This window comes from Macaca fascicularis, chromosome 2 (genome assembly GCF_037993035.2).
Source record: "Macaca fascicularis isolate 582-1 chromosome 2, T2T-MFA8v1.1".
Lineage (NCBI taxonomy): Eukaryota > Metazoa > Chordata > Mammalia > Primates > Cercopithecidae > Macaca > Macaca fascicularis.
The window spans coordinates 175,691,231-175,704,411 of record NC_088376.1 but is presented as its reverse complement, the minus strand read 5'-3'; the positions used below and the strand labels follow the sequence as shown (position 1 = coordinate 175,704,411).

At 38.1% G+C, this 13,181-nt stretch overlaps 2 protein-coding genes and 1 long non-coding RNA gene across 3 annotated transcripts in view; 1 reads left to right on the top strand and 2 right to left on the bottom strand.

The window, feature by feature from the left end:
• Positions 1-13,181, bottom strand: part of LOC135969415 (uncharacterized) — a 494,620-nt gene that overhangs the window by 254,523 nt on the left and 226,916 nt on the right. The gene's annotated exons all lie outside the window — the stretch shown is intronic.
• Positions 2,309-3,577, top strand: CCDC54 (coiled-coil domain containing 54). Its single transcript, XM_045385395.2, has one exon. The coding sequence runs from the start codon at positions 2,530-2,532 to the stop codon at positions 3,514-3,516; it is 987 nt and encodes a 328-aa protein (XP_045241330.1). The 5' UTR covers positions 2,309-2,529; the 3' UTR covers positions 3,517-3,577.
• LOC107128875 (uncharacterized) lies at positions 5,422-7,102 on the bottom strand. The gene is made up of 2 exons (XR_006695976.2): positions 6,865-7,102; positions 5,422-5,652 (listed from the first exon to the last, which is right to left on the bottom strand). It is a non-coding gene; the product is annotated as an uncharacterized lncRNA (long non-coding RNA).

Here is a 13,181-nt window from a genome sequence, read left to right as displayed (position 1 = left end):
CTCTGTAGAACTCGATGGATAAAATGGCCTTAGCCAGAGTAAATGGGACGGCTGTGAACTCTAACCTTTCCCAGCCCACAATGCCATTCCTGTGATAGTCTGCCTCTTGGAGAACATTTTCCTCAGCAAGTGTTTGGAAAGGTTTCTAGACATTTTCGAAAGGTTACTAAACAGCATTTGAAAGATAGGAGAGTAAAGCAAAATCCCAGATATTATTGATGAGCCAAAATTTTAAAACTACTGCTGGCTAAGCTCAGTGTTTGTACCAAATCCTGGGCTGACACTGACCCTCCAATTCGGCACAAATAGAAGAAACAGTGATTTGGTAGAAGGTTGGAACTGGCACAGATCCAAGAGGGAATGTCCTTTTGATTAGAATAGGACTGCTCCTTGAGAGACATGTGAGTATCATGTCATTTTGATTCCAGAATGTTCAGTCTAATGTGTTTAGAGAATAAAATTAAGTTTTTACCTCAATATATAAAATGGGCCAAATATTATTTAATATTTCAAAGGGCTTGAATTTTAAGTACTGTTATGTAGAAAAACCTATAAGAAGAAACATGATAAATGGCTGATGTTATTTTTAAATTCTAAGGCAGTGGCTCTCAAAGTGTGGCATGCTTTGTGTCATGAGGCCACTCTGTATGTGTGACCATGAGGGCAACAATATTTCAAAATAATCCTAGGACACCGTTTGTCTTTTCCACTGTGCTTACGTTTGCCTGTTGAAAATTACATTGCAAAAGCAATGGTGGGTAAAACTGTTGATACCTCAGCATGAACCACAGCAGGGGTACCACACTGACTAACAGTGGCTCAATCAGAAAAGGAAAAAAAAAATACAAGAAAAACCAGTTTCACTCAAGAATGTCCTCAATGAAGCAGTAAGACTTTTTAATCTTATTAGATCTCAACCCTTCAGTACATCTTTTTTCTATTATGTCTGATATAATGGGAAGTAAGCATAAGTGTTCTGCAGCTTACCAAAGTATACTGGTTTTCATGAGAAAAAGTACATAAGTATCTGAGTTGCAAATGTATGCTTTTTTCATGGAACACTATCTTTTCTTGAAAAAACAACTGATAACAAACTACAGTGTTCACAGTTGGGCATTTGGCAAGCATTTTTGCAAAAAATGGATGGAGGGAATCTGTCACTTCAAGGAAAACAATAAATCAGCTTAATACAGTTCAAGATTTTCAAGCTAAAATTAGAATTTTGAAAATTTGCATTTGCCACCATGAGCTTGGCCTCTTCTCAATACTCAAAGACTTTTCTGGTGAGATTGGTGGACATATTAATGAATATGATATTTTGATACTATATAATACAATGAGTCAACATTTGGAAGACCTACATAATTCAGTGAACCATTGTTTGTCAAATGACCAATACATGATATTATGCATCTATTCAAAATAAAAAAATAGACCAGTGACTATTAATATAACAAAGTATGAAAGTTCATTGATTTGGCCTAAAATGACACATTACAGCTAACTTCTAAAAAAATATCATTTGTCAAATTTTCATAAAGTAGCAAAGAATAATATCCTCAATTATCTTAAAAGGCTATGAAAATACTCTCCCCTTTCCATTTATGTATCTCCATGAGGCTATTTTTTCTTCATATGCTTCAATCAAAACAATATGTCACAACAGATATAATGCAGAAGCAGATACGAGAATCTAGTTATCTTCTATTAATTCAGGTATTTAAAACATTTGCAGATATGCAAAACAATGCCACTCTTCTCGTATTTTTTAGAAAACCAAATTATGTTTTATAAAAAATATATCATTTATGTTAACATGTAATGGGTTTTTTAATTTAAATTAATAAGTAAATATCTAAGACTTTCTTAATTTTAATATCTACTATAAAATGTAGGTAGATATAACCCAAATAAACAAAATCTGTGTGATCCTCAATAATTTTTCATTTTTATTTATTTTTATTTTTTTGAGATGGAGTCTCACACTGTCACCCAGACTAGAGTGCAGTAGTACTATCATGGCACACTATAGCCTCCACCCTCCCATGCTCAAGTGATCCTCCCACCTCAGCCTCCCAAGTAGCTGAGACTACAGGCATGCACCACCATGGCTGGCTAATTTTTTAATGTTTTGTAGCAACGGGTGTTTTCTATGTTGCTAAGGCTGCTCAACAATTTTTATGATTGAAAAAGAGCCCTATGACCAAACTTTTGAGAACTGCTGTAGTTAAATGTGTTTTTTCTAAGTCAGCAGTCATTGTGACATCAGCAGCAAGTCAATGATTACCATATGAAGGATTCCATGCAGTTGAGTATTATTTCACAGAGCTCTCCAGTTGGGCTGCTCTATAAGAAGCTAATCACCTAAGAGATTCTACTGCTGTGGCTGATGATTTCCACAGAGTGTTCTATGATGTTATCAGGAAAGGCATCCAACAAATAGTAAGAGAAAGACCATTTCATTCATACATTATTTCTTCCTGTGATTCTATGTTTTCCAACACCTTGCCTCTTGTTTCACCATGAAAGATGTACACACTTCACACCAAAAGGGTAAAAGCTGCTGCTAGGGAAATGTGGACTTCAAATGTCTCCAAGGTCAGACAGTCTTTTAAAAATGTTTACCACAAATGTAAGATTCGGCACCAAGATTCAACTAGATATCCAACTGTGACATCTGATGATTGTAATCAAGATGATGTTAGTTATGACGGAAAAATGAATCTTACAGTAGTGCTCCAAGATGTTAAAACTGCTCAAGTTGAACTTTTCAGCCAAATGACTGACATTGTCCATGCGATACCAAAAGTCCATGAAAAGACTGACTTGTACCAAAAACAGATGGAGGTCCTGGAAACCAGAATGAATGTTAATGAAGACAAACAAGGCACAACAACTAAAGATATCCTCTCTATGAAAGAAGACATCAAGGCCTTAAAGAAGAAGGTGACAGAACTGGAAAAGCAGAATTCCTACTCCAGGATACATTGTCTAGAGATTCCGGAGGGAGAAAGGGGTGAAGAAATCACAGAACTGCTTTACAAACTCATACAACCAGCAACTCTGAAGAACACATTGGCCTCTACAGACAGGGAAATGTCTTCAGCAGAACCAGAGAAAGTGCCCAGTTATCCAAAGTCCACTGACCATCTTGAGAAAATAACAATTTCTCCCCAAATTAAAACTCTGAAGAAACGTAACCATCAAAATGCATCAAGGAACTTTAAAACAGCAAAGCCAAATATTTACATTTACCCAGACTTCAGTACATGGATCAAGCTAACTTTTGTTCATGGAGGAAAATGGACATTTTTCCTCAGTGCTACCAAGTTAGAAGAATTCATCCAGTGGCTTCTTTCTAGGCCAACCATTCTCCCTGAAGAACCCCAGGTCATAACCCAGAGATATTGTCCATTCACTGGGCTTATTTTGAGCTTGACCACAATCTGTCTCTCCATGTTCAACAATATTTATGGCTTTATTCGTTCCTTAAAAGAAGAGGTAACTCGACTATAGAGTTATGTTCTGTTTTGCTTGGTACAAAATAAATGTAACCTGGAGGCTCCAAGCATTTACACATTGGTGTGGTGGCTGTGAATTCTTCGGTAGTTTGCTCACTCTGGGCCCACTATCTGCAGAATTTCTCTGTCTACAGTAAGTTAAGGCACATGATCTAATTGAACTGTTGTAATTTGTTTTCTGTCAATGTTCTTGTTTTCTCAAAGGCAATTCATGAGGACTCATCCTGGGTCCATTTTCATAGATAATTGGAAACAAAGAATGAAAGAGTCAAGAGCAATGTGAAGTATGTTTGATGTTCTCCAAGTCAGTTTTGTATACACTTTGTCCTCATGGCCTTTGTGGATAAGATTTGTGATACCAGAAACATACTCTACTGACAAGACTTCATTTTGTTATTGATTTTTGAAATGGAGTCTCACTCTGTCACCCAGCTGGAGTGTAGTGGCACAATCTCGGCTCACTGCAACCTCCGCCTCCCGCGTTCAAGTGATTCTCCTACCTCAGCCTCCCGAGTAGTTGGAATTACAGGTGCCCGCCACCACACCCTGCTAATTTTTGTATTTTTAGTAGAGACAGGGTTTCACCATGTTGACCAGGCTGGTCTCAAACCCCTGACCGCAAGCGAGCCACCCACCTCGACCTCCCAAAGAGCTGGGATTACAGGCATTAGCCACCGAGCCCAGTCAGACTTTAGGTGGTATAGAGTGAAAAGGATACCCATTGTCAAGGCTACTAAAGTTAGCATTATAAAAGTGAAAGGGATTGAAAGGCCAAGTTATTGCAAGGAACGTATTAAAAAAATTGGCTTTTTCTTTCAACTTCAGCTTCTTCTCTATCAAACAATTAGATAAGAGGAGAAAGACAATATGATACTGGGTAATTTTTACATTTTCATGAAAGGAGAAAAATACCATGTCCTGTAGGTTTGATATAAGGGAAAAGGGAAAATCTAAGAAGGGGTTTGTGAACTAAGTTAAATCTCACCACTATAATACCATAAACTCTTATATGACAAGGTTTTTGTTTGTTTGTTTGTTTGTTTGTTTAAAGCATATAGCCAAGAAGAGCTTCATTTTTAGATACAACAGGTGGTTGTCATTGTAATTTCTGAATATCATGCAGAATAACTGTAAAACAATGTTTCTTGCACCACTTAACCCAGTGAATGAAATCTACCTTCCTTTGTGGTCATGTTTTAACCACAAATATTCCTGGCAAATGTACTACTACTAATTATTTGCAGTCAATACTTTGAAAGGGGGGTTTCGGTAGCTAGCTAAGAACAAATGAAAGAGGACAAAGGACCTAAAGGTGGGTATAGCGAAAATTAAGACACAATTTTGTCTGATGCTAATCTGGGAGTAATTACATACCACAATTTTTTTCATTGACAAATATATTCTGTTTGATCCTTCTTTACAAATTTATAGATATGTACGTAATAACTTTTAGAATATGTCAATATGCAGGGAATCAACGTAAATGCCCATCAATTACAGATTAGATAAAGAAAATATGGTACATATACACCATGGAATACTATAGACAGCCATTAAAAAAAAGGATGAGATCATGTCTTTTTCAGGAACATGGTGGAGCTGAAGGCCATTATCCTTAGCAAACTAATGCAGGAACAGAAAACCAACTACCACATGTTCTCACAAGTGGAAGCTAAAAGATGGGAGATCATGGACACAAAGAAGGGAACAACTGACACTGGTGCCTACTTGAAAGTGGAGGTTGGGAGGAGGGAGAGAAGCAGCAAAAAAATAACTATTGAGTACTAGGTTTAGTACCTGGGTACTAATGACTTGAGTTTACCTGGAAAACAAACCTGTGCATGTACCCCAAAACTAAAATAAAAGTTAAAAAATAAAATATGTCAATATGCAACATACCTAATAAAAGCAAAGGTATTTATTAAATGTTTGTTTAAAAATGAGATAACTGTGCTTACAATGTATTGTTCTGTTAAAGGCACGAGCGATCTCTATGTATTTATTTACCATCAGAAATGTCCGTAAGGAACAGTCAGCACTCTACTTCAGTATATTAGGTGTGATGCTCACATTAGGACAATATCTAGGGAAGGCAGGCCATGACACAGGCAAATGACATCACAAATAGCTTCTGGAAGAGAAAAAAATGCCCTAGCTGGTAAAAGCCTGGGTCATCTGAGCCTCTGCATATTAGCACTGACTTTCACTTTTCCCCCTCACATGTCCGTTTGACAGCCCTTGATGTTTCTAGAGAGGCACATAGTTTACGAGAAGAGCACATGCTTGAGGATCAGATGACCAAAGTACTCAACCTAACTCCTAAATTTTACTCGTACAAATTCTATTATTTAATTTCAATGAGGTGTGTTCCATCAGCTGTAAAAACGTAATCATTATATGAACTGAGTAAATATTTTTTTCAGTGTTCACTAACAATCAGGGATCATGGAGGATACAAGAAAAGGTAGACATTCCCTGTCCTGTAAATGTAGAACATTAAATGGCATAAATAAAAAATGTACACAAAGAACTCTGAGGCATGAAAAATGGGAATGGGCAGCAAATAGCAATACTGAAAGTACTGCTGGTATGAGAGAAGAAAGAAGCTTGATGAGTCTTGTGGTAAGGAAGTAAGGTGAGGAAGAGGTGGAGAGGGCAATGCAGCTGGCAGAGGGAAAAACAGGAGCAGAGGGCGGGGGCTAGTAGGGAACATGGGATGTGAAAGCCATCGAGCATTAGATAACATGAAGTACAGATGGGCTATTATTTCAACCCTTTTATGGATCTAATTTTTCTCTTCAGAGATTCCCACCATCTTCATTTCAACCTGTTTTCTTTACCTACATAAGAATGTTAGAGGGGAGACAGTGACTCTGCATGATTTTCTCAAGGTCTCACACTTTCCCTAGAGAGGATTCTGTTGGTCCTGTTAATGAATTGAGTTCCCTGTGAGCAAAGTTTGCTTTTGAGTCAATTATTTATTGTCACCTAGACAAGATCTCACATGACTTGTTAAAATTATAAATTATCTCATAACTCAGCATGTGAGCAAATAACTTTTCCCCAGTCCTGGCTTTCAAGTTCACCTGCCTCTCACCAGCCCACCTCCATTCCTCCTGGCTTGGAGAAGTGGCGTTTCTCTAACCCACATTCCTTCACCAGTGCCTTGCAGAGTCTTCATCAATTATACCCCCTTTCCCCTCCATCTTAATCACCACCTATCAGTTCTTCGTACTCCGCTTACAAAAATACTCACCTGGTTCCCTTATCCTTGTGTTACCCTCATCTCCTGCCAATTTCCCATCATCTTTTTGAATGAGAGGCCCACCCTCCCTGTCCCCACCTTGCCTCTCCTCTTCTCTCCATGGCTCATAGGAGCATGTCTTCCAGAACAATGCTTTCTCATCTAGTTCTCTTCCCATCACTCTGGCAGAGCCTTCTCAGTTTTCTTAGATGATTCCTCTGCCACTAATCATTCTGTTAAAATATAGATACTTCACTTTCATGACTACCAAATCAAAGAATTCCTAATCTAGCCTCTCCCAGGACATCCTGAGTTTTGGTTCCAAATAACTGTTTATCTTCTCTACTTGTGTGTCTACAAAAAAAAAAAGTATATAAATATAATTAGATGAATGTCTATAATGTATATCAGTCAAACATGAAAGTCATTGTGCATTCACCAAAACATCTCAAATGATTGTTTTTGCTATAAAACACATCTACCGGGGAGGAAACACTCGGTGGTGAAACGAGCAAAGACATTCAAAGAAGAACAGATTTTAGAACGTCTATTTACTAAACATTTATATTATGTATCAGGCACTATGCTAGTTGGGTGTACAATCATGACCCTCATAACGATGTGATTTTGGCAAATTCCTTAAACCTTGTATTCAGTTTTCTGAACTCCGAACTGAGAACAATTTATGTCATGAGACTTTTGTGTTAATTAAATGAAATCATGTGTATAATCTGCCAAGAATAATGCCTGATTTCGTAGGTGCTTAACATATGGTGGTCATTTCCTTCCCTCCATAGGCTAAATGTTAATGGAGGGTGTGAAGATGAACAGGACATGGGCCCTGCCTCAAGCAGCTCCCATTCAGGACCCTGCCTCCTTTCATCAGCCATAAAGGACTCCAGACAAATAGGGAACAAAGTGACAGGCTAAATACAAATGCTTCAAACCAAATCTTGACTCCCTCATCCAAAGACAGTGTGATAAGAATAAGATGGGGTGTGAAGCTCTCCTCCTGGTCTGGGCACTCAACCAATATTCCATCATCTACAACAGTCGTTCGCCAACCTTTAATTCCACGCTGTATAAATAAGCAACAAAGAAAAGGATCTGGAGGGAAGGGAGGTTGAGTTAGGATAAATAATTTAGTTCAGTGTGTAATACTTGCTTGCATAAACACAGAGACTAACAGCATTCTGTTCATTCAAAAACAATATTCACCAACATTTATTGAAATTTGACTCTATACCAGGAAATAACTGAGCTAGGTGTGAACAAATAGAGATGCAAAGACATCAGTCCTGTCCTGAAAAAACATACTTTCAAATGGTGTTATTTCCAGTTGCCAATTATTTTGGTCTGTTGCTTAGATTTGGATTGGAAAACTACACACTTCATTTAAAACTTAATTTAGCTTTTTTGTGGGACACAAATCAAGTCCCATTTAGAAAAAGATATCGCTTTCCTAAAAGTAGTGTTTTAAGATTAATTCAAGACAGAAAAATATAGTTTTTTTCTAAATGCTTCTACACACCTTCAAAATGTGGACTGTCACCAACATATCAGTGGATTATGCTGTGAAACTTTATTTGTAAATCCTTTAAAACTCAGAATGCATACTACAAAGAAATAGTATTAGAGTTGGATTTTTTGATCAACCTGTAAAAGCTGACTGAACTACAATGTAGCTGAGATAATGGCATTAATAAAACTATAAAGCCAAGTTTTTGTATATTCCCATGCCAAAGTGTATTCAGGAAAAAAACTGCAATAGTGGTAGCCCTGACAGCTGGACCAGCACCCCCATGCTCCATATTCTCTCTTCTATCTGATAGTGGAGTGAAAATTTCATAGATTGACGGCCCTAGTGGAGGACACCATGGAGAACAGGGAACAAAGAACAGCAACCAAGTGGGGGCCAAAACAGGTGCTCCAGGGATGGGAAGCCAAGGTGGAAATTCTTGGGTGAGGAAAGAGACAAAGGCTCCACGTGGCTGCTGAGAACCTAGTCCAGGGAATAAGGACTGAAGTGGGGCCAACGTCATCTTTTACAGTGATGAGGGACTGAAGACTGCATACAAGGGAGACAACTGAAGCATGTAAAGCATAATTTTTGGCACATAGTCAGGCTCAGTAAATGGTGATAACGATACTGGAGATGATGAAACAGAGGCAAAAACTGTGGGGTTTGCTCCTTCATTTGTTTTTTGGAATACAACCTATTTAGAGGCTAATTTTATTTGTCAGGGACATGAAACTCCAATGGCAGTGGCAGATGGAGTTACTGGAGCAGGGTGATGGTTGCGCAGATGGGACATGTAGGTAAAGGAATGTTGCCCTAGTGGGGCTCTTGGGACAAAAATAGGATATGTGAGCCTGTTCTCTCATCTTTCTCCTTTTCCATGCCATTCTTTTCACCTAAAGCTTGAGATGCAAGGATGTGGGGTTTGGGGAGACACATCCCAGATAGAGGCAGAGGTGGAGTGGGGGAAGAACAAGAAGAAGAAAAACACTTCAATAGGATTAAGAAACAACTAATGTTCTAGTGCAGCCCTACAGACAACAAGGCCACTCCTCCCACGCAGAGCAAAGGTACTACACCATGCACTCTGAAAATGCTAAAAAAGGCAAAAAAAGGCAGTGCTTCCTTAGGTAATTTAATGACATGACCATCCTTTTTTTTTTTTTTTTTTACCCTTAGTTACATTTTAGCCCTAAGTAATCTGCACAAGCTTCCAGGAATGGTTCTCAACAGGACTCTTCCAATTTTTGCTTTAGTCAAAGATCCCATCAATTTTTTTCCCACCTATTTTTAGATTCTACCTTTCTCTCCCACTCTCATCTGCTGTCATAGGAAAAGAATGCATGAAAATGTGGCCGGGTGATCATCTGATTCTGAAGATTTATTCCTAACGTCAGTCGCTTCAGAAAGGGTGTTCTCATCGGCCAATATCCTGATGGAAGGTGTGACATGTATTTCAGATATCAGAAAATCTAAATGTGGATACTGCTGTCATTTTTAGTGACCCTCAGTTGACTTATATTTACCAAATATATAAAGATAATAATTGCTTGATGTACAAGCTGTAATTGGATCACAGCCATCAGTGAAATGATTATTTGTTGTTATAGCAGTATTAATGAAATTATGCCTATGGCAGCCTAATTAGAGGAGCACCATCACGACCCAGCTGGCATTTTCAATATGTTATCTAAGAGGTATGATCAGAAGACAAATCAGAGCTGACTTAATGAAGTTTCTGATCAGAGGCTGCTCTGCAGACAATGAGTTATTGAAGGAGACAAAGAGGAACTCGTGACTGGCAAATTTATGCAGGCTGTTATAGAACAACAAAACACAACAGATTTTGCTAGATTCGATCTTGTTGAGAGTGGTAGCAATAGAAATGTTCTTCCTTCTCAACAGCAGGATCCCAAGTCACAAAAATTTAACTATGAAAATAAGCTTAAAGATTACTTAGTTCAGTGATATTCAAGTGGGGGTACCCCCAAGGGTCTTTTAAAAATCTCCCAGCAGATGTTTGCAGAGTAATCCCTCCCAATACCATGATACATCTATGGGTTGGGGGACATGACATTGTCTGTACCCCATTTAAGAATCATGACAACAGGACCAGCATAATGAAGGGACTAAGAACAAGCACCCAGATATTGGATAGGCCAGAATTCAGGAGGGCTGTTACTCACTAGGTGGGTGACCTTGCTGAGTTTCTTAAATCCTCTGAGTCAACTTTCTTATTTCTGAATTGGAGATCATAAAATATAATGTAAAATTATGTGCTATGGAAAAAAAATGAGGAAAAACACTTAGCTCAGCATCTGGCACATAGTAGATACTCAATTAATGTTCCATATAGTTCTACCACTACTACTACTAGGGCAGCTGCTGTCCAGTATGTTGAGGCAGAAAAAAGACTTGAGGACCAGAAAACTGGTCCAACTTACTGAGGAGGAACCTGAGATCCGGAGGCAGAAGTGACTTGCCTAAAGTTACCCAGTCTATAGGGGTGTGAACCAGATTCCAGGGCTACAGATGGTGGGTGTTGTGATTTTTAGACCTTACTGAATCGTTGGATTCTGACAGCTTAAGTAAAAATCAGTGAAAATAACCAGGGAAATGCAGTGGCCTAGCAGTCAAAGAAAAATTTAGCTGTGCTTCTCTCCCTCTGTGCAGTCTCCCTAATGTTTTATAAAGCATCAAAGTGCATTGATCGAGGACAAGAAATCTGCTATTACTGCAATCCAACCAAACCCCTTTCTTCAGATCATACAGGGCATGTTCCATTACCTTTGAAACTTTGACTTTTCTCACCCCATAATTTGCCAGGCTGGTCTTCTATTATTGAGCATTTGATCAGGGATGAGGTGTGAATATTATATGGCAATGTATGTACATACACACACATTCGTATGTAGATTTAGATATATGCATACACATATGTATATGTGGTATCAAATATGTGTGTATGATACACACACATCCCAGAGATTTATAATCTTTGATCGATTTTTTTAACCTATTTTCAGTGCTATTGTTCTAGTTACTATAGCTACAGGTGAAAAAAATAGTGATAATAAGCACCCACACACACATATTTGTAATAGAAGACTCAGATGGTCCCTGTAAATGTTAATGTACTTTTAGAAAGTTGAAGAGCTGTGAATAATATAGTTTATATGAGTCTTAAAGGACAATGATCACTTACTGTGAAGGCTGTCATTCAAGGGAACAGCAGAGTTTGACAGGAAACATGTATTAATACAATTAATGTAAAACCTAAAAACTAGAAAAGCACTCTCAGCCTGTCTTCCCTTCCTTTTTGCCATCTTCTTTAAAAAAAAAAACAGGATTATTTCTCTTTTCCTATCTCTTTTCCTGGGTTTTTGATAAGGTGTTACTATTTCCACCAGTGGACTTCTCCCTCTTTCTCTGTCTGTCTGTTTCTGTCTCTCCCTTCTTCCTCCTTCCACCTCAGTTTTTCTCAGGATGGTGCAGCAGCCCATGGGGTCACACATATAGTCACTTGCCAGCGAAGGTCACTTTCCCCCATTTGGTTTCAGTGTTTACCTTCCCTATTCTTCCTGATTCTACCTCCTGTTATCCCTGCTTCCTGCTCCAGCTTCCTCTTGTGGTTGCTTACAGCTACATCCGTTTCCCAAATCCCACTTCCTAGGTCCTGATTTCTGTGTCCAACTCAGGCTGTCAATCATGCTTCACCTTCTGACTGTCCTCTTGGTATTGCTGCTTCAATGTACCCATCTGATCCTAGACTGTATCTCCATTCTGACTCATTCTTCAGAGGATTCCCCCGAGACATTTCTCAAATACGCACTACTTCCTCCATTTTTTGGGTCACGCCTTTTTTTTTTTTTTTTTTTAACTTCAATTCTTACTTTTTTCCCATAGAACCAATGGTAATACAGAATAAAATTTTATTCGTAGAATGTGTTTTGTGTAATAAAGACAATGGAATGTTCCTTGGTCTGAATTTCAAAAGCAAGTGAATAGAACAAGTTATAATTTAGCTAGGGAAGTAACTTTAGCTATAATTGCTTTTACTTATTATTTTTCCTATAGCTTCTCAATTGCAAAAAAAAAAAAAAAGTTATCCACCCTGAGAAAATATATGCAAAAGGATTTTAATCCAATTTTCTTATCTTTATTTGCTCTTATATTCTGGTCCCTTTGTGGTTTCAAGCAAATTAATTTGTTTTCATTTCTAAGGAGAGATAGGGGTATTTTTGGTTGTTTTTCAATTCACTGAAAATGGGTTTTAGAATAAGCATGTTTTGAAGGAACACTGAGTCTGTCACCTGCAACAATGAAATGTAAGGAAGTCAAGAAGAGCATAAACAAATAATTAGACAGAAATTTCAGATTTTTGGAAATTTCTGGATCTGAGACGAGATTGCTTGCCTAGCTCCCTAGGATCTGAGATCTGAGATTTCTGGATTTGAGATGAGATTGCTTGCCTAGTTTGTTTTAAACTCTTGGTTTAAAACAAAAACTTATTAGGTTTTGAACTTCCACAATTACAAAATCAATTTTAAGTATGTATAACTCTGAGAATACTACGTGACTAGGCAGTCTAAAGAAGACTGAAAAAATTATAAAGATTCAATTCACTCTGACTCATCTAAATGAGGCAAAGAACTAGGTAGTCTCAAACTCATTTCTCTTTCACTTTATTAAAACAAACTCATCTTACAGACAAATGGAATTTTTAATCAGGAGTGAAATTTCCCCAGCCAAGTATTCCGGTCCCTTATTAACTGCAAGTGCAGAATATTTTGAAGGACAAGAAAGACATGCACGGACATGATGCACTGGGCTACTCCGGATTCCCCGCCTCAGCTTGTTCTTCTGCAGTCCCTGCAGCGGGTCGGGGTCCCAGTTG

Bases quoted from the DNA above. Each gene is read 5' to 3' on its own strand.
- CCDC54 (XM_045385395.2), top strand. From the start codon at position 2,530: ATGTACACACTTCACACCAAAAGGGTAAAAGCTGCTGCTAGGGAAATG.